This window comes from Sphaeramia orbicularis, chromosome 20 (assembly GCF_902148855.1).
Source record: "Sphaeramia orbicularis chromosome 20, fSphaOr1.1, whole genome shotgun sequence".
In the NCBI taxonomy this organism is placed as follows: Eukaryota; Metazoa; Chordata; class Actinopteri; order Kurtiformes; family Apogonidae; genus Sphaeramia; species Sphaeramia orbicularis.
This window is the reverse complement of record NC_043976.1, coordinates 13,727,110-13,743,148: the sequence shown is the minus strand read 5'-3', so window position 1 is coordinate 13,743,148 and position 16,039 is coordinate 13,727,110. Positions and strand designations below refer to the sequence as shown.

The 16,039-nt window shown below is 41.0% G+C and overlaps 2 protein-coding genes across 3 annotated transcripts; one reads left to right on the top strand and one right to left on the bottom strand.

Annotated features, from left to right (window-relative positions):
• Positions 1-590: 590 nt before the first annotated feature.
• abcf2b (ATP-binding cassette, sub-family F (GCN20), member 2b) lies at positions 591-9,274 on the bottom strand. 2 transcript variants are annotated; one of them, XM_030122823.1, is made up of 15 exons: positions 9,161-9,274; positions 8,153-8,303; positions 7,766-7,978; positions 6,879-7,061; positions 6,501-6,672; positions 6,122-6,217; positions 5,939-6,041; positions 5,626-5,721; positions 3,824-3,943; positions 3,630-3,719; positions 3,424-3,534; positions 3,280-3,342; positions 3,067-3,195; positions 2,782-2,985; positions 591-2,123 (listed from the first exon to the last, which is right to left on the bottom strand). In XM_030122823.1, exons 2-15 carry the CDS (start codon positions 8,289-8,291, stop codon positions 2,007-2,009), a joined length of 1,836 nt encoding a protein of 611 aa, XP_029978683.1. In that variant the 5' UTR covers positions 8,292-8,303; positions 9,161-9,274; the 3' UTR covers positions 591-2,006. The 2 variants fall into 2 exon arrangements, with proteins under 2 accessions (XP_029978683.1, XP_029978684.1); XM_030122824.1 differs by having other exon boundaries at positions 8,153-8,305; positions 9,165-9,184.
• A 331-nt stretch (positions 9,275-9,605) lies between these two features.
• Positions 9,606-15,839, top strand: chpf2 (chondroitin polymerizing factor 2). The gene is made up of 4 exons (XM_030122822.1): positions 9,606-10,933; positions 12,130-12,694; positions 13,056-13,238; positions 14,030-15,839. Exons 1-4 carry the CDS (start codon positions 10,662-10,664, stop codon positions 15,302-15,304), a joined length of 2,295 nt encoding a protein of 764 aa, XP_029978682.1. The 5' UTR covers positions 9,606-10,661; the 3' UTR covers positions 15,305-15,839.
• Positions 15,840-16,039: the final 200 nt, after the last annotated feature.

Below are 16,039 nucleotides of genomic sequence, written 5' to 3'. Positions count from 1 at the left end.
CCACATGACAGCCCGCAAAACTACACCATTATCACTCGAGAAGATTCAGTCTTTAGTGACCGATGTAAAAATCCAGCGTGAACTTGACGAGACAACACGCAACGAGCGAGTTTATCAGCAACTCTGAGCAGACGACACAGAAGTAACGTACTGCATTGCTATGATGTCCAGGTACTCTAAAGTCTGTAGTATCCTGTAATGGAAACGGTCTCCAGGAAATAGTACCAGGTACCCGAGATGGGTCGAGCCGGTTCCATGTAGTGGAAACGCAGCATTAGTCTCTGGAAAAACTCACCCTGAAAAAATGCCTAGCTTTAAAAGCTTTATCTGCAGCCTTAAACATTGGAGCCTGTGAAACCTGCTGGTTTTAGAAATATAACACATAACACAGCATGTACTTGCAGACAGCAATGACTAACAGCCTGATGTACAAACACAGTGGTAACCAACAGCAAATATTCAGTTCCCTTAAAAATGGTTAAAGATAATTTTTTTCAAGGATGAAGGCATATAAGTTTGTCATGTTTCAGCTTTACCCTCCTAGTTTTGTCATATTAGTTACCAGAATTTGCCCCCTTTTTTTTCCTTTTCATTTTTCTCATTCTAATCAAAATGAAGTCTAATTATTTATGTGTAAATGCCAATTATTTCATTTGAAACTGTAAATGACATTAACACAAAGATATACTGCTGCAGTTAATGTTGACGGTCAGTGATGGTTCATGTTCTGCTTTAAATTCAACAAAAAGATTTAGATTTGTCTTAACACAGGAAGAACCAATGCCACTATTTTTTTTTTCCAGTTTTACTGTTGATTTCAGAAGATATGGGGATGAACCATTTGATTTCATTACTTGTGAAATGACTATATGGATGTATGATTTGAGGCATTTTTTTTTACCTGTTATTTTAAAGTCCTGGAGACACATTGTCTTAAGCAGATGTTTTGTAAAAGTCTGTGGCAGTACCTTCTTTTAATTATACCAAGAAATGCCAATGTTTGGATACCCAGCCATCACAGATCAGGAGAACAGCTTGCATATAGGCCATGTCCCAAATCTGAGACTTACGAAACACTGGGTTTTTGGTACAGAACTGTAGACTTGTTTTATACTTTAACAGTGATATTGTTACTTGCACTATGTTCAATACACCTTTCTGAAGGTTGCAAGTGTAATTTAACAGAAATAAGTATTGTTTGCTCAGGTGTTCCACCATTCACACTAACTTTTATCTCTTTTGTATGAGTTCCAAAATGAGTATCCTGGTCAGTTTGTGTTGGATAGATTTGGGGCATAGTTGATGTGCAGAGGCTGGGACAAGGTCGGATCTATGCAGCCCTGGGGCTCACCAGCCAGAATCCAAAGGAAAGTCTTTCAACACTCGTTTTCTCTTGTTTACAGAGATGTACAATAGTTTATTTTCCCAAAAGCTGTTAATTTTTGGATACAAGCACTGTATTCACCAAGTTTAGGATTAATAAAGTCCTCTCAACCTGAATGTTGTTACGTTCTGTTTATTCTGACAAACCTTTATTGCATTACATTGTTAAATAAGGCAGAAATGCTCTTTTACACAGAAAAAGTCAACTTTTAAATATCATAAAATATGACCTAAAAGCTGCTGCATACATGTTTGGGGTAAAACTGAATATTTGGAAAAATAAAACTTTCCCTATGAAAACAGCACAATGAAATGCATTCCAAAATGCACTGAAATGCTGCGTGTGAATCAGCCAATTAGAGTGCAGCCTGAGGTGAAGGAGTAGGGTGGGGGATTGGGGGATGGGGGGGGGGGGGGATTGGCAGGTTCAGCACTGTCAAACTGAAATGGAAATACAGTACAACGTGTACAACAGATGGGTCCAATAAGATGCATAAGAGATCGTTTGAGTTCTAGTTGGGACTTTTTCCTGTGATGCAAACCCTGCTCGCCCCCTTTCAGGAGCTCGCTGGTCGAATCCTTGATGCAAGATAAAGGAGTGGCTCAGAGTGCGATTGTTGCTTTTAGATGTCATGCGCTTGCTTTTCGATCTTGGATTTCAAATGCTCCTTGTATGCCAGGATGTCCCTATTCCACTTTGTGATGGTCTGGTTTTCGCACACCCAGATCTCGTGGGCCACCTACAGAAGGACAAGGACAATTTGAAGAGTATGTCAGACGAGAAGAGCAAACTCAATGAGCAAAAGTATTCAATTAAACATAAGAAATCAAGTGTTTTGATAAAGCCATAAATTAGAACTGTATCACTAAAAAGGGAAAAAAGGTAAGGGATTCCTAAAAGGGGACAACAACAATATAGAAGGTTGTACCATATTTTAACTACTTGGACTCTGAGCTTTAACTGTCAAAAAGTTCCACTTGCAGCCACAGAACTGTGACAATGGAACATTTACAAATATGACTCTTATTAGATATATGAACTTTAAGTCTTAAGTTTGTATGCAACATTTAATATTTATTTCAGCATTCATATTGTTTTCATTGTTGGTGTGAATATGTTGTGTTTGCTGAAATTGGGGACATGCTGTAAGATAATGTATAAAGGGTAGGCAAAGTAAGCAGAAGGCTTCAGCCTACTCCTTTTCAGTCTGACTGTACAAATTATTTACTTATTGAAGTTTGTTTTATGAATTTTCATTTCATGGAGTGATTGTTGGATCTATGGACTGTGTTTGTTCTTCAGACTGAAATAAAACAATAAAGCAAACAACATAAAGCAGTTTGTAAAGGGACAGTTATCTAATAGAGCCAGCTGAAGGGAACCAGGATCATATCTACCTGCTGAATTAGCCTGAAGTCGTGGCTAACCAACATCATCCCACCCTCGAACTCGTTGACGGCCTCGGCCAACGCGTCGATGGTCTCTATGTCCAAGTGATTGGTGGGCTCGTCAAGGAACAACATGTGAGGGTTCTGCCAGGCCAGCCAAGCAAAACACACTCGACACTTCTGGCCATCTGACAAGTTCCTGATGGGACTGACCTGGAAGAACGTTTCAAGTTTAGAGGAGATAGGCAAAAATCGAAATGCGAGGCGATGAATGTGGACGTGTTGTCTTCCTACCTGCTGCTTCCCTGTCAAACCGTAGCGTCCGATGATCTTCCTCATCTCTTCCTTTTCTTTGATCTCAGGGAAACACTTCATCATATACTCCAGAGGAGACAGGTCCAGCTCCAGCTGCTCTGTCAGATGCTGCACCAGACAGGAAACGCTTAGTTCTTGCATAGTCTTATTTATGTACTTTAAGAAGACATTCAGTTAAGTGGTGTGTTTTACCTGGTGATATCTGCCGATCTTGACGTGAGAATGTTTGCGGATCATACCATCGGTGGGTAGGAGCTACAAAGAAAAGATTAACCATTAACACTTAGCAGATGACCCATAGTTGGTGAAGGCTCATGGGAAACCAACTGCACCCACCTCTCCCATCAGCAACTTCAATAGCGTGGACTTCCCAGCTCCATTAGGTCCCACCAGAGCCACTCGTGTGTCCAAGTCAATACCAAACTCAAGATTCTTATATATGTGCGGCTAAAAGAAAATGTGCGAATTAGAAAGACTGTTCACTAAAAAGGTGGATTCCTGTCTTTAAGTTGAAGGTGTGTTGAAGTATTAGTGATACTTACTGTGCTGTCACTGTACTTGAAGCTCACATTTTGAACCATGATAACAGGAGGAGGAATCTTCCCACAGGGAGGAAAATAAAATGACAGAGTCTGTAGGAGAGAGGGGCAGACATTACTACCATGAGAACAAGAGTTTTATATCTAAATGTATGTTGGGAGTTTCAAACCAACCCTAGATTTTAGTCGTACAATACCTTGTCATTCACAACTCGTTCAGTCAAGCCTGATGCCACCATCTTCTGCAGTGTTTTCTCTTTGCTCTGAGCCTGTCGTGCCAGCTTCGCAGAGCCGTGACCAAACCTGGCAATGTAATTCTACAAGAGAGGAATTTTAACACAAGAATGAGTGCTGATTTTTTATTTACCTGGTGGCAAAATAACCGTAGAGTACCTTTGAATTATTTACATCAAAAAATGGTAGTTCTTAACACAGCTTCTTTTATTAAAATTTTTAAAAAATTACAAGGTGTTTTAGTGTAATACCGTTTTTAGAAAATAAAGTTAACAGTACCTGCATGTTACAACTATATTCTAAACCTCAAAGACCCGAACAGCTGCTGGCAACCAAACTCAACTGCTAATCTAAAATGTGCAATAACTGTTGATCCACTACTCCTAGCAACATGTAAATAACTGAGGTAAAATGCAGTTTTTCATCTTTTCATGGTCATCAGACATGATCCATTTGGACGCTCAGAGGCTCCATAGTTAATGTGGAAACACAGTCATCTTCTGCAACATTAATCCACCAATAAAACCCATGGACTTTAATAAATGACAGTGGTTATAGATGCTTGTTTTTATGTTCAGTTAATATAAATAGGGATGCCCGGATACCACTTTTTTCCAGACTGAGTACAAGTACTTACATTTGATTACTTGCAGATACTGAGTACCAATATGAGTACTTAATAATACCATTACAGTTCTTAGTTACTTTCGAAAATGTGCTTTAAGTGTTGCTACTGACATTTAGTGCATTGGAATGAGCGTTTCTCAATCAATCCACCAGAGGGCGCCGCTCTTAATTAACCATAATTGACAAATGCCACAAAGAAGAGTAAAGTTTTTTGAGAAGAAGAAGAAGAAACTCAGTAATAACAAATATGGCATCAACAGAGGAGGTAATACTAATGTTGATATTGATGAGGGCAGTTGTCATAAATACGTGGGTGGTTTTTCACTAACTCGCACAGTCGTTCTTTGAAAAGATCCATTACCCCCAAGGTTCCCACTGGTATATATAAATAAGATAATATGATGATCTTTATATGGCTTTGGGTACGCATCCGCTAGCGGACAATAAGCTCCATCCGTATCTGTGTCTTTAATGTAACTCGCCGTCTGCGTTACTTTTGTCACCGTCGTTTATTTCGAAAAATCTCTACACTGCTGACATTACTCCTTCGCCACGTACTTGCTGACTGAACGTCACGCTGCTGTAAAATGGTATCAGTGTGGTTGTATTGGAGCACTTTTACAAGTAGGAGTACACACACTCAGTATTGGACCAATACTGGTATTGGATTGGAGCATCCCTAAATACAAATTTAGCTGAAAGACACCTTTTCTTCAGTTTTCTCCGTTTTGTGATAATAAAACCCTCAACCTACTCTGAGTTTTTATGAACTCTCTATGGTCAGTAATTTAAATATAGGAAAACACCTGATTTTCAACTGAGAAATGTAAAATACAGAGGATAATATTATAATAGTGGTAATAAATCACTTAAGAGAGGATAAATGGAGAAAATTTCATTTGAGAACTGCCATAGAAGTAGCACTGGGTCTTACTGGGTTAATTACTCATTGATGGACTTTTCCCTTCTGATCACTGAAACTCTAAGGATGTCAACCAATTATTAGATAGCACAGACCACTTCAGTACAGAAATAGTCATGAAGAACTAATGTCCACTCTCCCTGGATAAAACAGGAGGTTTATGGGACAACACAGTTTTCCTTCAGGAGACAGTCGACTCTGGTGTCCTTCATTTACCTTCATGTGTGCTATCTGGTCCTGTTCCCAGTTGAAGCGCTTCATCTGGTTCTCTTCCAGCTCCTCTCTGGTCTTTACATATTGGTCATAGTTACCCTTAGGAATAAAAATAGAGTTGCACAGTCAACCAACAGGGGCTAAACAGACCAGATACATTATTAGCAACATACCACCTCCACTTTCCTTACATAGTGTCTACTTTTGTGGATGTTTGAAGTTGATTTTAGACACTTTATAAAATATCTTTCAAGTGATGCTTTGCTGTCAAACACTGCCCAACAGATATGCTACACTGACGGCACTGTGTTCTTACCGTGTAGTATTTCAGTTTTCTCTGATGCAGGTGGATAATATTGGTGCAGACACCGTTCAGGAAGTCCTGAGAGTGTGAGATCAGCACAAGGATTCGCTTGAACCTGGAACAACAAATTGGTTGATCAGGTTGATCCAAATTTAACTGGCATTATTTAATTGATGAGGGTGAGTCTGGACTTACGACTTGAGCTCTTCCTCCAACCACACACAGGCGTCCAGATCCAAGTGGTTAGTGGGCTCATCCAACAACAACATGAAGGGCTTGATGAACAGAGCTCTAGAATCAATAAATTAAAAAAGAAAAAAAACATCAGTAACATTTATTTAGTACAAGGCCCTTCTTTGTGACATTGTATAATTAGTAACTGGCATCAATTCATCATTGTGAGTTTCTTCACTTTCCTACTTTATCTCCTGTTGTAATGTATACTTGAAGATAAAATCCAAACAGTGCCATGTCCTGCTTCAATAGGCTAAACTCTCTAAACGCATGTTGTGTGTAACAACAGTTCACACTGAAACCTATTCAGAGTTCTCTGAACCACATTTGAATACTTTACCGGGCAAGAGCAACACGCATCCTCCATCCTCCACTGAAGTCCTTTAGTTTCTTCTGCTGCATTGCAGCACTGAAACCTAAACCATGGAGGATTCGAGAGGCTCGCATCTCTGCCTTGTCTGCATCAAGCTCCTCCAGACGCTCATACAGCTCCATCAGCTTCTCACACTCCGCTATGTGGGCGAGAGCAATATTTACTATTAATATCAAGTCAATACAGCTACAACCCACACTCAAATTTCACATCTTTGCATTTGGAAACAATAGTATTTGTCCTAGAAGCAATAATAAATTATATTCTCAACTCCCCGACGTTGATAGCTATAGTTTCTGCATATATTCACCCTTCTGTTGTACTGCATACAACATATTAACTCACAGTCCTCATGGGCAAGTCTCTCAGCCTCTTTCTCCAACATAATCCTTTGTTCATCCACCTCCATGACACACTGCAGAGCGGTCTTTTCACTGGGGGCCATCTCCCGGGTCAAGTGGTAAATATCTATATGCTCTGGGATGGGAATCTCACGATGCCCAATGGCTGACAACAGCATGGACTTTCCTAGTGGGAGAAAAGAAAACTTTAGTTATGGTGCATGTATGACTGTGACAGACCTCCCATTTCTGCTGAATGCATCCGCTGATGTTATGTGAATGTATAATCCTCAAAAAAGTTCTCGAATGTGAAGTAGTAGAGTAGCTACAGGTTGTCTGAACACACATGTAGTTTCTTCTTATGATGCTAACCACAACAACCAGAGGGAATCACTTCATCTGATGATTAACAAAAACTATATTCGTTATTAAGAAAACATTTAATCATTTGGAGAAAACATCTTAACACTAACACTCCCTTTTAGAATTGCTGTACTTCCATTTTTTTTTTTTTTTAGTTTTACAACACTGTGCCAACCTCTTTTTAATCATCTATTATATTTTGTCATTTAAACACTGAATTTATAACATTATTCATTTGAAACTATATTTTATAGTACATAATAACAGTATTGTGTAAAGTATAGCACAAGATGTTTGCATACTATCTTTTTCCACCCTTTTAGTCATCTGTATAAATACCACCTCTGCCAGTTGCTCTGGGCTGGCATGTGTACTCAGACCCACAGCTCATTGTCTGCTTATTGTCTACAATAAACACTCAGCTCCAGAAAACTTCTGAAGATGGCTGAGTAATTTTCTTCAATATGTCTTGAATGTTATGACATATACAACACCGACTGTAAACACATTCCAGGACGATCCACTTACCTGTGCCATTAAGGCCAATGAGACCATAGCGTCTGCCCGAGTTGAGCTCCAGGCTGGTGTCAGCGAGCAGCTCCTGACCATGGAAGGTGAGTGACAGGCTGCTAATGTGGACATCAGTGCTGTTGGGGTGTGAGGCTAGAACGCCCGTCACCGCCCGCGCCTCCGTCTTTCGCAGTTCGAATTCATCTAGCTCTTTTGTCAAACTGGCAATACCTGTAAAAACATCCCAATAGCGGTTTCAGACCTTCTTAACGTACACATCATCTTGATCAGGTAATAAATGCTCCAACTGAGAGACAAACACAGTCAACTGTAAATGATCAGATGTAAAAACTGAGGTTAGAGTTGTTCATCCAACTCGACAGAAACGATATTTAGGTGTCTTACCATTGCTCTCTGCTCCATTGCGTTGGGGCTCTGGTTGTTCACTCTCCTCGTTTACATCATCAGGTTTCTTGGTTCGCTGACGGGCCTTGGCAGCCTCCTTCTTCTTTGCTGCCTTCTTCTTGGCCAAGTCCGACGGCATGGCTATACAGGGCTATTTAACATCAGGAAATGACAGGAAGAAAGGCCACATGTAGAACAGGTTTAGTCCTTCATAGCGCCATAGTGCTGCCTATACAAAACTTTGACATTTTCGCATCAGCTCATTATCACTTCGACATTTTAACTCTGATACTTTACTTTTATACACTCAGACTAAATATTCGTAATAAAAATCTTTCATAAGTTAAAAGTAAGCCAGGTCGCTTCACTGGCCTTATGAAGACAACACATGCCGGTAAACCAGAATCAGAATTCCTCCGTTATCTGAAACCATCATCTAGATAAGTGAAAAATCAATTCACTGTTGGGTTTACGGACACTGTAATGGCAACATTATTAAAAGAAAGGCCTATCATCCTATAGATGGACGTAGCTCACCGAGAACCCATTTTGGTTTCTTTCAGTACCACCTGCTCGCACGTTGGGCTCTGTGTTATAAAGGCTGATAACCAAGCTATTAGCTACTAGCTAAAAGCAGCTAACGAAGCTTACATAAGCGGTAATTTTTTTAAGTCACTTAACGGTGCGTTTGACAACACCATAATCAAAAAAGCTTATTTATCTAATTATGTAATACTGTCGCACGTATTGTCAGTTTCGTCAATATTGATAAGTTGCCACTGACTACGTTAGCTAGCTCTTTAGCTAAGCTATTCAATGAATAGGCCTTCGGTGCTAGCTAAAGCTAACTTAACGCAAGGCCGAAACAGCTACGACAAGGTCTGAAGCCGGGTAATCCTGTGGTTAGCAGATGTTTATCAGGACTACACCTACATCAAGAAAAGCAACTGTGTCTTATCACCATGAACTGCTGCTCTCATATATAGAAAATATAGCGCTGTCTCTTACCTAAAAATGAATTACTGGTCTCAGGAGCACACCACCGTCTCGTGTCCACTTTTCGCCGGGTGGATGTACCCGCTTGCCAAACCGCCAGACAGGCCATATATGGTCAAGAAGGGCGGTGAGAATGGATGTCCCCTCCCCTTCTCGTGAGACTGCAGCAAAATGTAAATGTACTTAAACATTAGCTGTAACTTTAATCCGTTATACTGTCAAATCATGTACTGATGGATACACAACACCAACAAGGCAGTGCTAACTTAATAACACGAATAACTGAAATGCAGAGGTGTGATGGAGGCTCCTCTGGGTGACGTTTAAGCTTACTAATGTGTTTTATTTTATTTTATATTTTATTTTATTTTATTTTTTTTACATCCGAATAGACCCACGTATTGACGTAGGCTTACCTGTCTCAAAAGCTCATATAAGTTGATGGTTTATTTTTGTCGTCTCCGTTTTCAGTTTTCCCTGCTCGTAGAGCCAGGTCTGCTGGTACAGAGGTGATGCTGCAGCACAAGCAGAGGCTCCGGCGGTGATGATGAGTGCGAACAGGACGTCAAGGGAAACAGACGTTTTTTCTATTCCTGTGTGTGTGGCACTCAGTTTTGGAGGAAGTCCAGAAACTGAGGAAATGGACGGCATATGTTTGGCGATTCGCATTTAATTTTCACTCGTATCAACGACAAATAATGGAATATATGTTTCCGAGTCGGTGTTACAAGAGAAGAGACGTGCAGCGACATATCTACACAACGGACCCGACGCTAGCTTGCTAGCTTACTCTTTGATGTTTGTTCTTTGGATGTATAACGTTACTGTTGTGGTCAAAGCGTCACATTTAACGATGTTTAGATAAGATTAATTTGAGATTTAGACTACATTTACGTAAAAGCTTGACTGTCGACTTCACCAGGTTATATTTAGCATATTGCTACATTAGTTAGCACTCTTTGGATAGCCATTACATTAGCCAAAATTAGTTAACGCTAAGCTAATTAACATAACGTTAGCTCAGAGGACACTTCATGCACAAAGTTAGCAATAAGTTTCACAGTCACTAAACGGACCAGCTCGGCTTATTGCTAAGTCGCAATACATTTTAATTGAATTGCACAATAATGCAAATATTTGTTCCACGTATGAGCAAATGTGTAAATACATTAACAGCACAGTTTCTATATGAAGAGCCCACAGCTCCAACAGTATGTCAGCACTTGCAAAATGTATAATTTGCTGCGACACAAAGTAACGTTCGTACATCATCTTTACTTGATGTGGGATTGAACATCTGCTGTCTCAGCATGGGGCATTGAGGGAAAAGCAGTATGTGACATTTAGGGCAAGTTTCTGTCTGTAGGATCAGGATTTTTTCCACGAAGACAAGAGTATTTTGGTGTAAAATGTTTTCTGCTGGGGCAGGATTGTGAGCAGTTTACAGATGCTCATTTGCTAGTCATTTTTTCCAGGACGGACTCGTCAAGAGTATCTCATAAAACTGCCAAATATGCGTCTTTCCTCCTTTTTGGCCGTGTTCAGGCCCGCTTTACCCCTGATCCTCGGGCTGTCTCTGGGGTGCAGTCTCAGTCTTCTGATGGTGTCCTGGACTCAGGGGGACACGGATGACTCCTGTAGAGATGAACTGGGCAACGGGAGACTTTTCTTGGGCAGAGGAGATGCTCAGAGAGACCCCAGAGACGGAGCAGGGAATGAAGACTTCCAGCCACGTATCGTGCCCTATCACAAAGACCCAAACAAGCCGCACAAGAAAGTCCTCAGGTGAGTGTGGAAGTCAAGACCCGTTGGATACCACACTGAAATATCGCATAACAACTGAGAAATGTGCACAGCAGAGCTTTGACCAAGACGGATGGTGTGAAAGACTTGTGTGAAGTGTCTGTAAGTAGTGTCAGAAGAGGTTTGCAGAGCATAAAGCCCTTCCTCAAACGTTTAAGACGTGCATGAACCAAAGCACTACCTTATACTGCTGTGCGGGATTTGTTTAAGACCCTGTAGACAATTTGATCCTAATAGATTTACAAATGATTATTCTCTTCTAATAAGCTTATGTTTAAATCTCCTTTACAATAACCTTATTGCACTGAATGAGAAAGGTAGTTTACCTATTGATAAGAGGTTATATTAGGTTAATCTTTTTAAAGGTATATTAGCTCATGTCAAACCAGTATATCCACAAATGTGTTTTTACTTTAAAGGTGAATATTGCCTGGCTGTACATTATCAGGTGAAAATCTGAAGGAGATGCCCAAATCATCATCTCAAAATATATTTTTAACCCATAAAGTCACAAACATCCACTGTCTACCAAAAGCATCTACTGATCCAAAGTGTTTAATAAATGTTGATCCACTAATCCTATCAATACATGTAAATAATTCAAATAAAATACACTTTGTTGTCTTTTCATGGTCATCAGATATGACCTATTTGGATGTTCAGAGGCTCCGTAGTGAACGTGGAAACACCATCATCTTACTCAACATTGATTCACCAGTAAAACCCATGTAGTTTGATAAATGACAGTGGATGGAAACTCTTGTTTTTAAGTTCAGTTAATGATATATTTTGTTTAAAAAGTCATTTTTTCCCAATTTTTTTCTGATTTGCTCTAATAACCTTTGAATTTACCCTGAGCTTTTATGAACATCTACATGATCAGTAAATTAAACATAGGAAAATACCTGATTTTCACTGAAAAATGTGATACTAAATTTATAATAGTTGGAGATAAATGGGGAAAGACAAAAAAAAAAATCATTTTTCAATTTGGAAGTTGTGACAAAAATAGTTCTGGATCTTAAAGGGCTAATGTTGACAAGTTTTCTTTTGTGAAGTGTAAAGACTATGAGTATAAAATTGTTGAAATATCTGGGGTTTTTTTGTTTTTTAGAATTTGTTAACATTACACTGTCTTGACATTTCTTTCCATTTTCTTGCTTTGATCACTTTTTTAGAACTCGATATATCCACACTGAACTGGGTATCAGGGAGCGGCTGCTGGTCGGCGTCCTGACCTCTCGGGCCACCCTCAACACGCTTGCCGTGGCTGTGAACCGCACAGTTGCCCATCACTTCCACCGCACCTTTTTCTTCACAGGCCTGCGCAGCCCCAAGGTGCCTCACGGCATGACTGTGGTTGCACATGGTGACGACCGGCCAGTGTGGCTGATGTACGAGACCATACGTCATCTCCATCAGCACTACGGCTCAGACTATGACTGGTTCTTCTTGGCTCAGGATGATACTTACATGCAGGCCGATCGTTTGTCAGAGCTGGTGGGCCACCTGAGTGCAGGTCAGGACCTGTATATGGGCAGGGCGGAGGAGTTCATTGGTGGGGAGGAGAAGGCTCGCTACTGCCACGGGGGATACGGCTACTTATTGTCTCGCAGTCTGCTGGCCCGACTGCAACCTCACCTTGACACTTGCCGTAATGACATCCTCAGTGTGAGACCTGATGAGTGGCTGGGCCGCTGCATTATTGACTACCTTGGACTCAGTTGTGTAGAGGTACACCAGGTAAGTACACAGGGACTGATGCATGGATAATAACAGAATTTCTGCAGTCTAAAAGTGGAATCTTTGGGTGTAAAAGCATTACATTCACATGGGAAGTCAGGACACAAAACCACCAGCAAACGCTCGCTAATATTATTCTATATTCACATTGGGAGCATCGGCAAAGTCACCAAAGATCTATTTCACGCTCAGGTGACATTTAGGTCATAAATAGTGTTGAATTTAACATGTTGAAACCTGCAGAATCCCTGCAACAGAAGTGCACAGGGAAATTGTAACTATTAAGCGTATATCACCTTACTGTGTGTGGAATTCTGTAAAGGATACTAATACCTCCTCTCATATTTGTTTTGGCTCACAGGAGATGACATACCGGTACTTTGAGCTTGGGAAAAACGCTGACCCTGAACGTGAGGATAGTGCACAGTTTAAAAATGCCTTCACTGTCCATCCTGTATCAGAACCAAACCTCATGTACCGTCTTCACAAGCGCTTCAGTCAGATTGAGCTGGAATGGACTTATTTACAGATTCAACAGCTGCAGGTTTGTCATACTTCACAGTTGTTGATACTGAACCATGATAAGGTATCTTTGTATATTCTTATCTGATGGGACTGCATGTTGTCAAGCCGCTGTTCTGTGTGAAATATTGTTGTTTGTCTTCTTTTTTTCAACATGCCCAGGCAGATATTCCAGACTGATGTAATATTTATACATGTCAGAAAGCCAAGAGGAGGGAATTAGTGTTTTGGGCCATGGAATATAATATTGCAACATTATGGCATTCTGAATGTGATTGCCCTGGGAAGTTTTGATATATATTATAATTAAGTGGGCATTAATGAATGCTTATTACCTGGTCTCTGTGGATCCATAAAGATAGTAAAATTCAATGATCAGCCTTAATAAAAAGTCACATTAACTTCATAATCCAATCAAAGACCTGCACTGAGAAAAAAAGAGAAAATTAAATTAAAATGATAGATTTATAGGAGCATGACTTTAGTGAGATCTGGCTTGAGAACAGGGCTTTTAGTACCTATTAGAAGTTATGAATATGAAGCCTGCTACACTTGGTGCAAGATAAGGTTCAAATAAGGAACTTGGACAAAAAATAGATTTTAAATAACATTAATAATGACTTTTAAATCCTAAAACAGCATTAAATATGTTAAAAGGGCTTGTTAGGAAGTGATTTCACATTTGTTTTATACAACGGAGTAATCTAGTTTGTCATGAGGTAAAATATTTACAGAGTTATCAGTATGTTTCTGTTTCGGTTCAATGAAAGATCTGACTCTGGAGGTTTACATTGTTTTGTATGCACTCATCAGATGCAGATCAACAACCTGAGTGACCTGACACCTGAGGGGAAGGCTGGAGTCACATGGCCCGTCGGACTAAACCCCCCCTTCAAACCGAGGACCCGTTTTGAGGTTATAAACTGGGAGTATTTCACAGAAGAGCACATTTACTCATGTATTGACAGTTCGCCAAAGTGCGAGATGCGAGGGGCCGACCGTGCTGATGTAAGCGCTGTTCTGGAGATTGCTGTGGAGCGTCTGAATGAGCGCTACCAGCCGCAGCTTCGCTTCCGTAAGCGACGTCTTCTTAATGGCTACCGCCGTTTTGATCCTACCCGTGGTATGGAATATGTGCTAGACCTGGCGCTGGAGGCGTACACACAGAAAGGCCACAGCCAAGTGATTGTCAAAAGGGTCAACCTGCTGCGGCCTCTCAGCGCAGTTGAGATTATCCCCATGCCGTATGTGACAGAGGCAACACGTGTGCAGGTCATCCTACCCGTCACTGCCCAAGATCAGGACTACGTCAGTAACTTCCTCGACATGTATGTGATGAACACTTTGGACACCCATGACAATGTGTTACTCACATTTTTGTTCATCTATGATCCTTTTGATGCACAACGAGTCAGCCAGACTGATGTGTTTGCTGGCATCAAGGCCATGATTGGGGAGGTGGAGAAACGGTACGGTGATGTAAAGATACCCTGGATCAGTGTGAAGACGGAGGTACCCTCACAGGTGAAGCTGATGGACATAATCTCCAAAAAGCATCCAGTGGACACGCTGTTTTTCTTAGCCAGTGTGTGGACAGAAGTTAACGCAGACTTCCTGAATCGCTGTAGAATGAACGCTATCAGCAACTGGCAAGTTTTCTTCCCCATCCACTTCCAGGAGTACAGCCCTGCTGTCATCTACCGAGACCAGCAGCCCTCTGCCGCCTCCTCCTCTTTTGCCTCCGAGTCCCTGCGAGATGGCCACTTTGATCGCCATGTCTTTGACGAGGCTTGCTTTTACAACGCAGACTACATGACCGCTCGCACCAAGATGGCTGCCGACATCTTGGACAACGAGGAGTTGCTGGAAAGCATGGACGTGTACGACATATTTGTCCGATACTCAGGCCTGCATGTATTCCGAGCAGTGGAGCCGGCGCTGATCCAGAAATATGTGCGACGATCCTGCAACCCACGTTTTAGTGAGGACATCTACCACCGCTGTGTGCTGAGCAACCTGGAGGGACTGGGGTCACGGTCTCATTTAGCCATGGCTCTGTTTGAGCAAGAGCAGGCTAACAGCACCTAGACGGGTTATGTGGTACCTCAAACCTCAGACTAGTTGTCTGAACTGAACAATGTGAATCGTTAGATGATATCCTGACCCACATACTGAAATCCATGCCCTTGTACAAGGCAGAAAATGGTCACATTGTCCTGGGTAAGGGTGATCAAATGTGTAGTGATGCAGAATTTGTAACCTTCAGTTGGAAACGTCTGCTCACTGTTTACGAGTACTGTCATGTCTAGACAAATAAGTCATGAGTCATACTGTTGTCTCCTCATACAGACGTTCACAGATTACTGAGCAGCTTTTACGTCCCTACTATTGATGGGACACGAGCTGAGAAACAATATTTATAAGCCAATTAAACAAAATAAGACGACGTGTCTTGACATAATAAAAAATGCCTTCATTGTTTAATGCTAATGTTTGTAATTCACTGAGGAAAAAACTGGAAGTCTTCCTTAATGAAGATGTTTAAGGATTCGCTCAGAATCTGTAGGCTGCCTTGTCTTTTAAGATGTCCTTCATGTATTAAAGAGTGATATTTCTGCTCAGACTTGGTCTTCATTTGGACTGTTCAGAGAGTGTAAAACTGCTTGTTTCAGTCTCATTAGACAAAAGACAACTGTTTATAGGATCTGTCTGCAGCATGTTGGAGCACTTACTCCTGGAGGTATCACTTATCTGCTTGGCAGAGCCGAAGAAGAGCCAATATGGCAGAAAACTCTTACAGTCAGCAGTGATGCCATGTTCAAA

Excerpts from the sequence above, each read along its gene's own strand:
- abcf2b (XM_030122823.1), bottom strand. The coding sequence starts at position 8,291 with ATGCCGTCGGACTTGGCCAAGAAGAAGGCAGCAAAGAAGAAGGAGGCT. Across the intron at positions 5,722-5,938 it reads GAAAACTGAAATACTACACG|GGTAACTATGACCAATATGT; the intron begins GTAAGAACACAG and ends TTTATTCCTAAG. Across the intron at positions 3,343-3,423 it reads TGAAGTTGCTGATGGGAGAG|CTCCTACCCACCGATGGTAT; the intron begins GTGGGTGCAGTT and ends TTTTCTTTGTAG.
- chpf2 (XM_030122822.1), top strand. The coding sequence starts at position 10,662 with ATGCGTCTTTCCTCCTTTTTGGCCGTGTTCAGGCCCGCTTTACCCCTG. Across the intron at positions 12,695-13,055 it reads GTTGTGTAGAGGTACACCAG|GAGATGACATACCGGTACTT; the intron begins GTAAGTACACAG and ends TTTGGCTCACAG. Across the intron at positions 13,239-14,029 it reads TACAGATTCAACAGCTGCAG|ATGCAGATCAACAACCTGAG; the intron begins GTTTGTCATACT and ends TGCACTCATCAG.